This window comes from Candoia aspera, chromosome 5, assembly GCF_035149785.1.
Source record: "Candoia aspera isolate rCanAsp1 chromosome 5, rCanAsp1.hap2, whole genome shotgun sequence".
Lineage (NCBI taxonomy): Eukaryota > Metazoa > Chordata > Lepidosauria > Squamata > Boidae > Candoia > Candoia aspera.
In genome coordinates this window covers 36,765,372-36,781,373 of record NC_086157.1, presented here as the reverse complement: position 1 = coordinate 36,781,373, position 16,002 = coordinate 36,765,372, and the positions used below count along the sequence as shown (strand labels likewise).

Sequence of the window (16,002 nt, the reverse complement as noted above, 5' to 3'; positions counted from 1 at the left end):
TTTGGTAGCAGTTTGGTTCTGATACTGGAGCAAGGCATTGGCTACTTAGTCAATAGTCAACAGAATAGATAAATTAATGTTTGATCTCTAGGCAATGGCTCTCCTCTTGTAACAATGGAGCAGGAATGGGCAATCAAGCTATCAGGCTCACTCACAAGAACTTGGCAGCAAATCACTAATGCCCTGATCTTCTCTGCCTAATTAGTTTCCATACCAAAATTAGTTTCCAGATGTATTTCAGGCAGACAAGGATCAAGCCATATGAAACAGATTATTTCCAATGCCAATATAAAGGTGTAAATGTTTCTTATACCTCCAGTACCACCTGGAGCTTTTTCTTCCCGCAAATTAACAGACTCTATATACAGGTAGTCCTTGCTTACTGACTGCTTCGTTTAACGACCATTTGAAGTTACAACAGTGTAAAAAACATAGCTTTGTGACCAATACCTGCATTTATGGCCACTGCAACATCCCATGGTCACATGATCGCCATTTGAGCACGTCACAACCAATGTGCATTTACAACTGTTGCAGTGTCCTGCAGTCACATGATCACCATTTGTATGCTTCACAACTGGCTTGCAACAAGCAGTTAATAGAGAAGGCAGAAGTAAAATGGTAAGTCGCAGTCATGTGATATTTCACTTAATGACTGCAGTGATTTGCTTAACAACCAAAGGGGAAGTGAGGTCAAAAGCCCGTCATGGTCACATGATATTTTGCTTAGTGACTACAATGCTTAGTGACGGACTTGCCAATCCCACTTGGGGTCACTAAGTGAGGACTACCTGTATCAGATTGAAGCTGAGCAGTTGTTGAATATTTATATAACTGCCAACTCTAGCCTCAGAACTGCTGGCTCTTAGCTTTTTTTGGAGTCAGTCTTGACCCTCTGCAATTGCCTGGACGTGTCCGTATAGTTTTCTTGGCAATGTTTTTGGAAGTGATTTGCCATGTCTTAGGGCTTAGAGTGAGTGGCCCAAAGTCACCTAGTTGGCTTCCATGCCTAAGACAGGACTAGAACTTGGGTCTCCCCACTCCTAGTCGAGTGCCTGAACCAGTACACCAAACTGGCGTTATATCTTGCCAAGTTGTTATATTCATACATTTTAGTTACTGGTGAATATTAACGTTTGTTTGTTTGTTTGTTTGTTTATTTAAAGAATATTTTTCTTACGCTTTGAATATTTAATTCCAGCTCCTCAATTCTCTGCTCTAGGTGAGCTTTCTCATTCAATGCAGCATCCTGAGCAATCTATATCAAACAAAAAGTATTAAATTATTTTTCAGTGTCCTAAAATTTAATTTAATACACTAAATTTTGCAGCATATGCTATAACATTGCTATATGCTATAACATTGTTATATGCTATAACATGCTATACTGCTTAAAAGAATTTGGATAAAAAGTCAAACCTTTAACCTCTCTCTCAAGCTATCACGTTCTGTGGCCATCCTTCGAAAATCAGAAATGGCTGCATCCCTTTCTGTTTCCACACGTCTTAAGACAGCCTGCACAGTCATTGCAGTTTTAGAAGCTTTGGGGATTTTCATAGCTTCTTTTCGTAGGTGATTTACTTCTTCCTGTGCCTGTTATTTAAAATTAATATTTAGGCATGTATCTATTTGTGATAAGAATTTGCTGAATATTTAACTTACTAGCAGACCTGATCCCAGACATTTTGAGGTTGACATGAAAAATAAAACTCTTCCCCACCCCTCATTCCATGTACATAATTTGACTCAAGTGATAACTGATTTTTTCTTCAATAACAGTAATAGAACAACATCTGCCATAACAAGGAAAAGGAAGTTTAGGAGATGCAGGGCACACACAGCTCTGTTCTTAAGCATTATTTGTTCCCTTCCAGGATTTATAACCTAAGGCATTTGCTGATCGGGTACACATACAACAGGCAATCACATAAATCCGAAATATATTATGTGAATATTGTCTGCAAAATAATAAATGCGAGGTAAAAACTTAAGTTTAATAAAAGAAGACTATAAGAGGTAAGGCTACGGGACTGCATTATCAGTTGTTTGCTACAAGAAAAGTCTAAATTGTTTTCCCTAAAACCAGGTAAAGATTTATTAGTCTTAACTAACACATCTACTTACTTACTTACTTACTTACTTACCTACTTACTTACTTACTTATTTATTTATTGTATGCTATCCCTCTCTCTTTCTCTTGGCATAGGATCTGCTTATAGCAATTTTTCTAAATGTTTTTATACCTCATACTCAAAATCTAACGGTTAAAAGGATAGCATAACATAGGTCTATCAGTGACTATTAGTTACAATAATTAATGAAACCTGTGTTCAAAGGCAGTCTCCTATTGAATACAAGTTGCTAATGAATACAGACCCAAGAAAATATTCCCTTTGTAGCTTGTCAATAATATTGGCTTCTCAAAAATAATCTGACTGTGGAAAAAGATGCTAAATAAAATAAACCCATTATCTGAAAAAGCAGGGATATTTTATGTATTAAAATTTTATCTCAGCAGGGGTTTTGTATAAGGTCACAGGAAGGGTACCTTCTATGAATTTATTATCATTCACTGTATTATTTATTTTTCAAATTTATGAATCATTTCCTTATCAGCAATGCACAAACTTCTATATAATATCATAATATAAAACAAATAAAGAGGAAACAGTCTTAAAAAAGCAACATAATCTACAGAACTTGTTTCCTTTATAAACACATGACAAAAGGATATCTATCAAAAGACCAGGAGAGCAAAACAGTTTAAGATGTTGGTTAAAACTTATGTAGATCTCTTCAGACAGGGACTCCAAAATGTAGGGACCATTACTGACAAGTCCAACTTGTAGTATTGTCCACCCTAGGGAAAGGACCCTCTGTAAGGCTATTTGAGATGATCCCATAAGATTGCAGTCATCTTATAATATATTGGAACTTATATAATCCCTTGTAATATATCAAAAATTGTTTTTACTAAAATGCTGTATCAAAAAATTACCTGATCATAAAGACAGACAATTTTGTCTCTTTCTGCTGTGAGAACTTTGATATTCCCCTGCATTTCCGCCATGTGACGTTCGTATTTTTCCAGCATTGTCTTAAACTCGTCACGTTCTCTCAAAATTTGCAGAAATTCTGTATCAGAGTGACTTCCCTAAATGTTTAATGGAGATAAAATGCTCATTTTCTAATACCTTAAATTTATTTTAAAAATTCTAAGCTTCTATATTAGCACTTTGAAATTCTTTCTTCCTTTCTTTTTTTGGGAGGGAGAACATAAATTTAGTTTGCAAAATTCACTATTTTGAATATTTTTATTAGTTTCATAATGTTATTATTTTACTGTAAGTAAACATACACTTTAAATTGACAATTTGAAATATATATAGCTCTTAAATATTCATCATAAAGGTGAAATGAGCAAATGTCACATATTCCTTCCAGTTCCCAATAGCACAATAATTCCCTTGCTAAACCATCATCAATCAATCCTTGCAATACAGGCAACTATGTTCAAAGGGAACAGCTAAGCTCAAATAAGGTGGCTAAATTTTGTATATATTGGGATGGAAACTAGAAGCTAAGCAGAGTCAAATCTGGCTATACCATCAGAGAATTCCATAGTTATAAAACAGTTTGGGGAAGTAATTTTAAAAAATATGCCCCAGAAGAAGGCAGTGGAAAAACCATGTCAGTAGTGTTGCAAAAAAACCTACATGAATATATCCTTCAGCTTACCAAGATTCAAGCTCAGCTTGAATAATATATAAATTTATATAGTAAATTTATATTTACTATATAAATTCATTGGAGAATAATGTCTCTTGACTTCTTAACTCTTATGACTTCAAGGTAATTAAAAGAATTAAGCAAATAAAAAACTAGCTTAAATGCATACATTCTATATTTTAAGAAAGCTAAAATATATACCTGAATTGGGGAGGGAATCTTTGAAATAGAACAAGAGAAGCTGCGCTTAGAACTTGAAGTATTTCGAAGCATCTTCTTAAACTGTTCTGCTTCAGATTTATAACGATTTCTCTCTTCTTCTATTGTTTTTATAAAATTGTTGAGCTTTTCGTCTGACTTTTCAACATCCAGGGCTGCCTTTTAATTGCATGTGAAAAAGAACAATTACTAAATCCCATGTTCGAAGTTTTCTAGATATTCTCTGTACAAGAATCTAAGTATTTTATTTACTTTTAATCCAAAATTTATCCTATATTTTTTTTCTGCAAAAATTGATAGTTGTATGAATTTGTCACGTAAAGGCTGCCAAGAGTAAAAGACAAAACAAAACAAAAGGTCCACTGAATCTTAAATGATGAATGTTAATATTTAACCTAAAACCTTTAGAAAGGCAGGAAATAGAAGTCTAACTTCCTAATTCTCAATTTAACAATCCAGGTTTTGCTTAATTAATACTTCCTGCTTTTCTTCACATGCCCAATTTAATACAAAGCTTCCTGATTTGATATTCTGTCCAAACCCTGAAGCAGTAATTATTAATTTTTTTATTCAGCAAGATTAGTTTGTTTCTTGTTTGTAAGCCTGACCTACAGAAACTTCTCATACCACACTTTCTTGGTGCAGATATCAGGACAAAAAGCAATTTGACAGACAAGATCTTTTATTAAGTCATGGAATATGAAATGAAAAGAAAAAAGAGTGGATTAATTGTATATTGCTATTCCAATACATTATCACTGTTTGAATTACAACATGATATTGTATATAGAATGTTGACTAGAAAGTAATTTTCTTAGAATTGAAGAGTGAAGTTTATAGGCTACACTTCGAATCTTCTAACATACTAAGATAGTCACTATATATAAAGCCCTATATGGCTTAAGTCTAGGGTATCTTAAAGTCTGCCATTCCCCAATAGTTTTCACCCATCCTACTAACTAGGATAACTAGGGAGTGCCTGCTAAGGGTCCACACCTATCAGGTGGTATAGCAGGAAGTGGCCCAACAGTAGGCATTCTCTATAGTAGCTCCCTCCTTTGGAATAACTTGTTTCCTAAGGCAAGAATGGCTGCCAGACTCATGGCCTTCTAGAATCAGGTGAAAATATAGGCCTTCTGGAAGGCCATTAAAGATTCATTATAAATAGTGGTGCCATATTCAATAAATTTTATCTTAATACTTTTAGCATTTAATTTAATCAAGAATTATATTGGATTTATTGTTTTCTACCTAGGATTTTCCATTTTTCCACCTTTAGCTCTAAATTGGGTGACTCTGACTCAGACACAACTGGTATGCATTTTCAGGATTCCTCCCGGATTTGCAGCTCCAGTCAATGAACAGGTGGCAATAGTGGTCAGGAGGGCATTTGCCCAGATTCAACTGGTGTGTCAATTGTACCCCTTCCTGGATTGGGAATCCCTTTTCATAATCATTCATGCAATATTAACTTCACATGTGCAACACACTCTACATGGGACTGCCCTTCAAAACCATTCAGAAGCTGCAGCTGTTCCAAAATGCGGCAGTGCAGGCATTTACGCGCTTGTCTTGGTATACCCATGTAACACCTCTACTGCATGAGCTGCACTGGCTACCAGTAAGCTTCTAGGTACAATTCAAGGTGCTGGTTGTTACCTATAATGCCCTTCATGGCACAGGGCCTGGTTATTTGAAGGACTGCGTCTTTCCCATTACCTCTGCCCATCCTATAAAATCCCCAGCTTGTTTCTATAGCCCAAATAAAGAAAAAGGCATCCACATGCTGGTGTCTCATAAGACGGTCTTTGGTCACAAATAGAGGGTCTTCTATTATCAAAATTACCCCACCTCCTCAATTCTGATGTTGAGGATGGTAAAGGACCCAATAACTGGCTGGGCAGTTCTTCGACAAGAGCACACTGCTGTCCTTGCACAGTCAGGTGTCAGTAACATATGCCAGATCTGCTGCTTCATCCAGCACTAAATCATGGATCAAGATGGTCTTACTGCAAACAGATCTGGCATTAACCAGTAACATCTTGAGCCCAGCAGCATCAGCAACTTGACCACCTGGTCTCCAGGATGGGTAATCAAGGTGGAAGTAGAGATTACCACTAAATTGGAGATTTCCACTCCCTTAGAATGGCTTCCCGACACCTCCTGCCATCTGTCTCTCAGCCCAGCACCACAGGGATATAACTATTAGAAACCCTATCTAAAAGAGAATAACTAGACTCCCCACCCCCACCCTATTAAAGGAAACAAGAAATATCCATATCCTGCAGAAGACACAACACCCTAGGCCAACTCTCAGAAAGCTCCCTCACTTGGGCCTGACACAGCACCCCAACCATGCTAAAACCATCACAGATTAAAACCATCTAACCACCCACCAGGCCATAACCAAATGCCCCTTCATACACTGGGGCATCTCAAGCCTCACCCGTTTGTCTTTCACCTCAACTAATTTCTCAGTTGTAAAACAGTAAAGCTCCTGATAAAGATTTAATCTTGCTAGAATTCTTAAAACTAAATCTTTTGTGGTGGGTGTCCGTGCTTGCTTCCCTCTTCACAGCCATAAATAATTCCTTATGTCTTCCTAAAGATTGGCTTAACTCTATTATTATTCCAATTTACAAGAAAGGTGATAAATGTGACCCAGCAAATTATTGATCAGTTAGCTACAATTATGACACCACTGTTGGGATTATTGCAGAGTGCTATATATGGGGCTACCTGAAGAACATCTGGAAACTAGTCTAGTATAAGTAGGGCAATAGATTGTTCATTAGAGTTAGGAATTGGTGGTTTGTTTGTTTGTTTTTTTGGCAATACAATCCCTGATACACCAATGCAAAGTCTGGCATGGCCTTAAACCAAAAGGACTACCCATCCCAGTTTTAGGTCTTTGCCCCTATTTTTAGGATTTATTTTATTCTGTGCTCTGGTGGTTTTACTGTATTTTTATCTGGTGTTTTAGCATTTCTACTGCTACATTATATTTATAGCTTCCATCTATATGCTGGTGAGATAATTTAATTCTCTTTAGTTATTGTGCAGTTACACAGTGTATACTTGTGTGTCTATAATATTCATAGGTGTACAGCATCCTAAACTTTTTAATGAAATAATTTAACTACCAAGTAAAATAAGTATCAGTTGTAAAGCACAAGTGAAATCGTATGAATTAGCAAAGGAAAGATATGAATAGCTTACAGATTTAAGAGTGCTGACTGTATGTTCCAATCTTTTAATAGTATTTTGTTGGCATTTAATCTGAGACTAGAAAGAAAAAAACATTTAAGTAGTTACATGAAAATCTAATAATATATTTCAATTGCTCCATAAGATTAGCTGAAATAATATTATGGGCTACAGTCAAATAACAGATATATAGCAATGACAGAAATAATGGGCCCACTTCCCTCAACTCTGAAGAAATCACATCTTTATGTATCTCCCATTGAAGAGCAGGCACTCCATATAAAACTATACATGCATTTCTTAAAACATGAGTACAGTAATCTTACAGTGTAACTAGAACATCTAATACAGGTAGTTCTTGAGTTATGACAGCAATTGGGACTGGGATTGCCATCGCTAAGTGATGCGGTCTTAAAATGTGACATTACAGGACCACATCACTTAATGGAGCAATTTGCAATCTTCCCTGCTGGCTTCCCCATTGACTTTGCTTGTGAGAAGCCAGCAGGGAAGGCTGCAAATGGCGATCACATGACATGGCTTGCTGCGATGTTGTAATTGTGAGCCAGGTACCTGACAGCCCGGATCGCAATCGTGTGACCGTGGGGATGGTGCTATGGCCTGAACTTGAAGGACTGATTGTAAATCATTTTTTTTCAGCGTTGCCGTAACTTTGAAACGCTGAATGAATGGACATAAGCCGACGACTACCTGAAATGTCATGTTTACTGAATTGTTTCTTCCAGTTTCTCCATCTATTAAAACTAACAATGCAACATAGATTGAAATGCACTGAATGTATAAAACATTTCACGTAATAATTCAAGTACCTTGGCTTCTGAAAGTTCCTGGTTAGCACTATCAAGTACAAATTCTTTTTCTTTTTCTAGCTGTTCAGCTATCTTGTCTACATGAGCAAGTTCTTTACAAAGATATTCATTCTCACTGGTCAAATCATCCACTTGGGTTGTTACTTCCTCTTTAGTATTAAGTAGTTTCATAACATGCTTCTCCAGATCAAGATTTTTTGTTTTTAGACGTTTAATCTGGTAAAAGAAATGGAACAATTTTTAATGTTTCTTTTATCACAGCAATAAATTTGTTAATATATTGGATGAAGTAAGGCCTTGCACATGCCAGTATTTCCACTTTCCAATCTCTATAAAGCATTTTGAGTCAGCAATCAGCTGTGTAATTATCTTTACTCCTCCTGAACACAAAACACTAGAAACAGGCAAGGAAAGCCATGAACAAATCAGTATTCCCTCCAATAAAATTTAGCTACTATCTTACCCCGAGCTAGCAGCGGGTCTTGCAATAACAAAAATTTCTTTAGCCTCTCCAGATACAAAGAGGAAAAAATAATGTCTCACTACTTTGCAAAACAACTGAGCTGTTGATACAAGAGAATGCTGCCTGGCCATCAATGTACCATTCTTTCTGCATGTACATTCTCAATGAAAGCTACACTGATGGAATTATACTGCAGTTTTGCAACCCACTGCTTTTTTCAGGAATTGTAGTTTGTATGTGTTCTTGGGAAGGTGTGGGAAGAACAGAGCAAGAACTCACTTAAACTCAGACACTGGGAGATGGTGAAGTAAGAGTTCAGTGCATAGATAATAAAATCAAACCAGGCAATTTTACTACTGTAGTTGTGAAATAGCCTAGATTAAAATTGGTTCTCCAATTTTGTTCCCTGTGAAATTTACTAAGGGAGCTCTGAGTTTGGGAAGTTGGAGGTGGGATGAGACAGGAAATAGGAAAACAGCCCATTTCCAAACCCACATAGCACTAGCATCACAAATAGCTATGCTTTTGCAGTGAGTTAGACTCCAGCTGAGCCTAAAAGAGCTCCATTGTAAAAGAAGGGCAATGTTGTGTGAAAAGCTTCACAGTATTGATTTATGGGACAGCACAAATGCCACATATGGTGGGGCCCTAAGTGAAAAAGGAGTCTTCAGAATTGGGCTATAATCAGGATTAAATTTACTGAAGTTAAACATCAATGTACTATATTTAAGTTATTGGTAAATTAAATGAAATGTTCAATGATATATTTTAAGGGATGCAGTTTATTTCCATTTGTATTAATGGAACTCAAAATTTAGATCTAAACTATCTGATCTCCATAGCTTGCTCTCTGCTTTGTTATGGAATGCACAGATGAGATTATTTATAATATGAATATAATTCAAATATGTCCAGTGATAAAATGGTTTTAATCCTCTAGATCTAAGGCCTAATATATCTTTGATGACTTTTTCTATGGCTCTTGACACATTCTGAACCTCTTTTGGACCCCTCAGAGGTTTCAGTTGTAGACAATTTTTATTCTATGTTAATGTGGGCCATCTGTCATATATGAAGCAGCCAAGTCAGACAGATTAAAAGACAGAAGCAGCAGAACTAGGTTTAGTGCTAAGACTTGAAGAATTCCTCTAAGTAATAAATTATTATCAACATTATACACTAAACTGTTTGGAAAGCCTATTTTGGAGAAATAATGGTGACTGATAGGTTCAAGCTACATTTGATCTGTATGTAAAAAAGCAGGGTCACCACTGAATTAGCACAAAATAAAGGAACAGGGAAATTTTATCCTGCATGATGAGCAGGGAGAAGTTAAATTCTTCTCTCAAATTTTCTCCCATAAAACCATTTTACTTTATCTGATTCTATTTCAAGGACTTCAAAACTGTTTTACTGTCATCAAGTTGGTTGTGCTATGAGATGCATGGAAACTGTAATAATAAATGTGGAGTCTGAATGAGAATATAGCTTGTAAATTCTGTCCTAATAAATCTGTATCAAATTTAGTGTCTTTATTCCAGAATTAAAACAGTTGAATGTATATTGCTGCTCAGATGACATGCTAAACTATCTAGCAACTTCAGGATACTTGAAAATTATCCATGGCTTTCCAGTGGTGGGATCATATTAGGAGAGTTAATTCTGTACTACTAATACTGTTAGGCTTAGGAATATTCATAACACAATGAACGTTATATCATCTAATAATAATATCAATTCCTGTTGCAGCTATTATTCTAGTCTTTATGCATACAGGCAATCTTGTGATCAATACCTTATATCAAGTTTGACACTTACTTTCTTAATGGCAAGCACAACCTTTATCTGTTTCTAAATAAACCATCAACCTTTTTTTGCCATGAGGACTGAATTAAGACCAAGAAGAGCTAAGTAGTCTTGATACATCTAGGTGATTAGCCTCTCTCCATATCATCCATAAGCAAGTGAGCTTACTCTTCTGGAGACACATAGTAGGAGGGCCATTAGTATAAGAGGTACTAAGTCATAATGATAAAATGTCATCACTGATCCTAGGCCATGATCTTGTCCCTTCATCTCTATGGAGAATACAAAACCATTTTTTCACATTAGAGCAATCTGACTAACTAAATGATGTCATTGGAAGTTTATTCCATACATCTGGTTGTTACAAAATAGCAGAAGCATATGACAACACCTCGAAGTGCAATTCCTGGATTATTTTGTCTTTGCTTCTAAAGCTGTCTTCTGATTTTGAAGTTCTGTCACTTTCAGTAAATGGACCTCTTAATGCAAGCTCTTCTCTTGTTGTCACCCTCTGTGAAAACAATAAAAAAAATAACCTCAGTCTAAATTTGTGGTATTTATTTCTACATTTAGCTGAAATTTAGCTAAATTTAGCTGAAATTTTACATGTGAAATATGTGATAGTATCAGATGAAAATATTTTTAGCCTAATTTTTGCAAGTTTACCTGAAAATAAAATTGACAGGGTTCAATAGGGACTACATGATAATTAAATGGATTCAGAGATTCTTGGAAAAATCATGCTTAAATACTATATATCCTGTAGCATACTGAAGAGAGGTTTCAAATGGGTGCAGGTCGGTCAACATTTTTATCAGTAATTCAGTAATGGCGATTAGCTTTTCTCAACCTGCTTTTGTCTAAGATTGTGGTGAATTATAGAACTGTTCAACATACCTGGAGGAAACAATATTGCAGAAGACTGACATAGATCAGGAATACCTTACATTTTAAGTTTGGGGACACGTGGAATCCTGAGAAAATGTTACGGGTTCAAGTCAGAAAGTATTATGTAAATGAAGCAATTTACAAAATAAGCAGAAAAAAGAAGTTAGATCAAAACAGTTCACAAAATATAGAAAACTGTAGTAAAAAGTTATTTCTCTTAACACGCATGTCTCAGTTCCACTCTCAAGTTTCCACAACTTATTTTGCCTTAAACTACAGTATCTGAAGAAAATAACAAGCAGGGTGTTAATGTAAATTCTGTTAAGAGATTACTAGAAACTAATGGTCAAAAAAAGCCCTAAACAAGACCCCATTTAATGAATACATAATGTAAAGATTTTAACATGGGTGGCCTGAATTTTAAAATCACAGACACAATGCTTGCATATTCGATAATACAAAAAAAAGGTATTAAGGCACAGATTTTGCTTCTTCTTTTTTTGGCATGGGGCCTTCCTGAAATCACATTTATCAGAAATTATATCAGTGGACCCAAAATTCACCCCTCCTTGTAAAAATTATTTTAATCTAAGTCTTTTTAAAATCTAAGACTTTTTAATATAAAACTTTTTAAATCTAAGACTTTATGTCTTTTATAATGTAAGATTTTTTTCTATGAATTTGTAGAGTATCTAATTATTTATATGTTTTAAATCAAACCAATATAATTAGCTTCAAAGATTTCCCCAATTTCCCATCTCAAATAGCTTCCACTTTCCTCTACCCCGTTTTACTTTTTCTGGTACTTTACTGAAATGGAATGGAAAATTTTAAATAAAGATGGAGAAGATTCTTATCAAATTTAAAGTTATAATACATATACAAATAACAATCAAGAGTATGGAAACAAAGCTAGTGATTATAATATATGCCACCATGATACTTTTCCAGAATGTTAGCTAGTCAATTACCAGAAAAATAGCTTGGATAATAGCCACAGGGCTGCTAACCATCAAACTAAGGCTGGAGAGTTTATTGATATATACCCAACTGACATTTTACCAATGGGTAAATATCATACCTGTAGTTAGCTACAAATTAGGTTTTGTTCACACAATTAGTCACTTCCATTGATAGGAGGAGCCAAGTAGAATTTAAAAAGCAATGTGTACCCAAAGTTATTCAGAATGGGTTTAGGATGAATGTAAATATGGTGTATGCAAAGTTATTTGAAAGTAAATCCCATTGATTAGAATGGCATTTGTTCCAATACATGCGCTTAGTACTGCACTGTACAACAGGAAGATTACTCTGTGATACTTCTTTAAACTGATCAAGTAATGAAAATTGTTAAATTTGAACTAAAATTTTAAGACTAGTATAAAAAAAGTAAAGTGCAAAATATTCAATATCAATAATGAATAGCAGATTTTAAATTTAAAAAGAGAAATATTAGGGTATGTCAAATACAATCCAAACCTTTCTGTGCTTATTTAAAATTAACTTCCATGGAATTCAATTCCCAAACAGCAGAACAATCAGGCCAACTGTTAAAAGACTAAGTCACTTGAAACCAAGTTAGTTATGGAAGTACCATGGTGATAGCAGCCCCAATGGGTTGGGGAGGGGTGAATCGGGTACAGGGAAACTAAAAGCTTATTTTCCCTTGATCTGCCCAAGGATCATGTCCCAGAACTATGTATTGGTATTTTCCCTTTCATTTGTCTCAACAGGGAGATTTTTTTAAACGACAATAACAGAAATGAAATATACAAGGAACTGCAATTTCCTGCTCCTATTACAGATATTGCATTCCTTCAATAAGTATCTTCTTTTTAAAATCTGTTGATCAAGAACTTCAAGTATCAAATTCTCAGCAAGATAGAATCGAGTAGAGTATTTATAGCATAAATATCCAAACCGATACAAAAGATACCCTTATTAAAATATATTGCGTTCCAGTCTCATGAACTCCTTTGATATTAGCATATCCTTAGAATTTTTAAAAATTACAATAGTGAAATACAAACAACTACACCAACCTCAACAACTAAAGTACTGTACGGATTATACATGCTTAGAAATGAAACCACACAGCAAGCAGCTCTTCCACAGATTTCTGTGGAAAAAATAATAATTTAATAATCAATGACTTGGAAAAGCCAAGCTAAAATCAGTAAATTTTGTTAAGTAAAAACATGAAAAATATATAATATTCATTTGAATATACTCCTGTCAGCCCTACAAGGCAGACCAGACCAGACCAGACTAAAAAACCAATGCCATACAGGTCAGGACTTTCATTGTAACAGCTACAGTAACAGAATCTTGCAAGTCTGAATATGCTTCCCCCCACCTCACTTTAGTTTTGGGTGCGGGGCTTGTCTGAGATGTTTCCTCAAGTTCTTTTCTTTGCCCAGGCTCAAGCCCCATTTATCTGATCACTGCTTTGGTAATGGCTTTTCCTCCTGTCCTTCATGGTAATTCCCTATGCCCTCTACAGCTCCCTACATTAGAAGTGGGAAAAATGTCGCCCTCCAAATGTTTCACATCCAAACATTAAAAGGACTTTTCAGAGCCTAGAGGGATTATGCCATGCCGGCTTTTTGTTAGGCACAATGCAGGCTAAGACTCACCATGGCAATGGAATTTGTTTTGTTTGAGAATTTAACTCCTTAGGACTCTCAAAAGGAAATATTAACAAAGGAACCCAAGTGGACTGGTTGTGTATTCTACTTTTGTTGTTGGTTGTGTTGTTAGCTGCTTAGAGTTTCCACGGTGAGATGGGTGCCATATAAATCAAAATAATAAAAAGCTGATATATTTCCCACATATTATGCCAAGGATATTGTTTTTTTTCTTTTAAGTTTATCCTTTCTGAATTAATTGCTGTGTTTTAAGAGTGCATGTGTTCTTAGCTATACCACCAGGATTTGGAATCTGTCATGGATTTATCAAATGTGGAAACAGGTAAAAGAATGGTCATTAAGCACTGGAAAGAGAAATCTATACCTGAATTCCAGCAATGATACAAGTTTTTTTTAAACAAAAGAACAACGAAGAAGACATTCAGGTAATATGGTCAAAACTGGGGGAGTTCTTCAGTTTGCAACATGAATTTTCAGCCTTTCCTTTTTCTAAAAAAATATTATCGTGATTATTAACTAAGTTATGTTACATTCATACCACACGTGTATGTATCCACACGTTTTCCTTTGAAGACTAGCTTACACATTAATAAACTTTTAAAGACAAAAAACCTTGTTTATTTGTGTTTTTCATTTAGGGGGGTTAGCACAACTTCGGGACGATGATCCCATCTCCCCTCAACCTCCGTAAAATTACGGGAGCCCCCATTTCAGAAGACTTTGATTCACGACTCCCTCACCCTGTGCAATTAACCCCAAAGCTCCTAATTAGTACGTCTGCCCGTAGGGTGCCTCCTTATTCTTATTCCCTACGGGCTCTCTGTACCTTTGCGTGAAATTCTGTTTTTTTCCTCCTGCGCCCAGTGTATTTCCTAGAGGTCATGACGGCAGCTAAACTGTGAGCGCCAGAAAGAGTACTGCCTGCCTTTTCTCTTTCTCCTTCTCCTTCCCGGGTTCCTCAACTCGCTTCTCAGCTTTCCCCGCTACCTCGCCTCCTTTTCCCTCTCAAGCCAGACAGGCCAATGAGAAGCCAGACTGGCAGCGGGGCGATCCTCCGCGGCCACCCGCCTCCGTAACTGCTGGGCAGGTGCAGCCGGCTGGGAGTCCACCGGGAAAGGCTGGGAGTCCCTCCTCCCTCCCCCCGGCCCCGCCAGCCAGGCCTCGGCCCCGACGTCTCGCTCGCCCCTCGCTGCCCCCTACCGGCTTGCCACAATAATGTCTCTCCTCGGCGTCTCCTGGTAACCCCCCTCCCCTTGGGCTTTCGATACCTGTTACACTCAGCCGGCCGAGTGATGCTCCGCTTTTGATCCCACCCCGCCCCTTCATGGGCGCACGCGCGGCGCGCTCTCGCCGCTTCAACCGCCGCTCGTGCTTCAAACACTTCGTGGCGACGTCGGCAACGGGCGGCCGGTCCGAGCGGTCGACTCCCAAAATTCCATTGGGCGCCCAGGCGGACGAGCATTCCGTGGTCCGCTGTTAGGGGCCTTCCATCGGTGGAAGGGTCTTGCGGTAGAGATTATTTATGATTATGGTTATGATTATTACTATTATTACGAAATTAGCAAGGACTGTAATGATCGAGGATATACTGAGTACTAGGGAAGGAAGAGAAAACTAAGAGGGACTAGTGGAATGACTAGAATGGCTGGATGTTGCCTAGAAATTCCACATTTTGTTGCAGTTTCTGCTTGTGCTTGTGTAACCTCATGTGCACCACTCATAAAACATCATCATCATCATCATCATCATTTTGATCCCATCTTTCATCTATCTCAAGGTGGCGAACATACTTAATATTCCCTCCTCCTATTTTCCCCACAGCAACAACCCTGTGAGGTGGGCTGAGGGAGAGGGAGAGGGCCTCAAAGCCTACATCAGCAAGAACAATTTGCAGAAGTACACAAAAGGGTAATGGGTAAGAACTGTAAACACCTGTCTAAAAAGCAAAGGGTGTTGAAATGGAAGTATGCGTCCTAGAGAAAGGAATGACTTGCTAATACTGAGCAATTACACCTCACATTGCAACATTTGGGAATGTTGTAAATGGGACATTCATTTCCATTTGCTGAAGGAAATGGAATGTTTCTTTGAACTTATTAGAGGGCTCTCTGCAGCAGTTGGTTGAAGGGAGGTACGGAAGGTAGCTGGGCCCTGTAGGTTTTAGCAGAGGGAATTTGTAACCGGGAGATTGCTTGGCAAATCACCAGCCAAC

The 16,002-nt window shown here is 37.0% G+C and overlaps 1 protein-coding gene across 1 annotated transcript in view; it reads right to left on the bottom strand.

Annotated features, from left to right (window-relative positions):
* Positions 1-14,893, bottom strand: part of TSGA10 (testis specific 10) — a 47,810-nt gene extending 32,917 nt beyond the window's left edge. Inside the window, exons 1-8 of the mRNA XM_063304977.1 lie at positions 14,617-14,893; positions 10,646-10,765; positions 7,986-8,201; positions 7,168-7,233; positions 3,931-4,107; positions 2,999-3,154; positions 1,420-1,593; positions 1,181-1,258 (exon numbers count right to left, since the gene is read on the bottom strand). Coding sequence (XP_063161047.1) covers positions 1,181-1,258; positions 1,420-1,593; positions 2,999-3,154; positions 3,931-4,107; positions 7,168-7,233; positions 7,986-8,201; positions 10,646-10,765; positions 14,617-14,673 — 1,044 coding nt within the window. The 5' untranslated portion in view covers positions 14,674-14,893. The remainder of the gene's footprint in view (positions 1-1,180; positions 1,259-1,419; positions 1,594-2,998; positions 3,155-3,930; positions 4,108-7,167; positions 7,234-7,985; positions 8,202-10,645; positions 10,766-14,616) is intronic.
* Between the last annotated feature and the right edge of the window lie 1,109 nt (positions 14,894-16,002).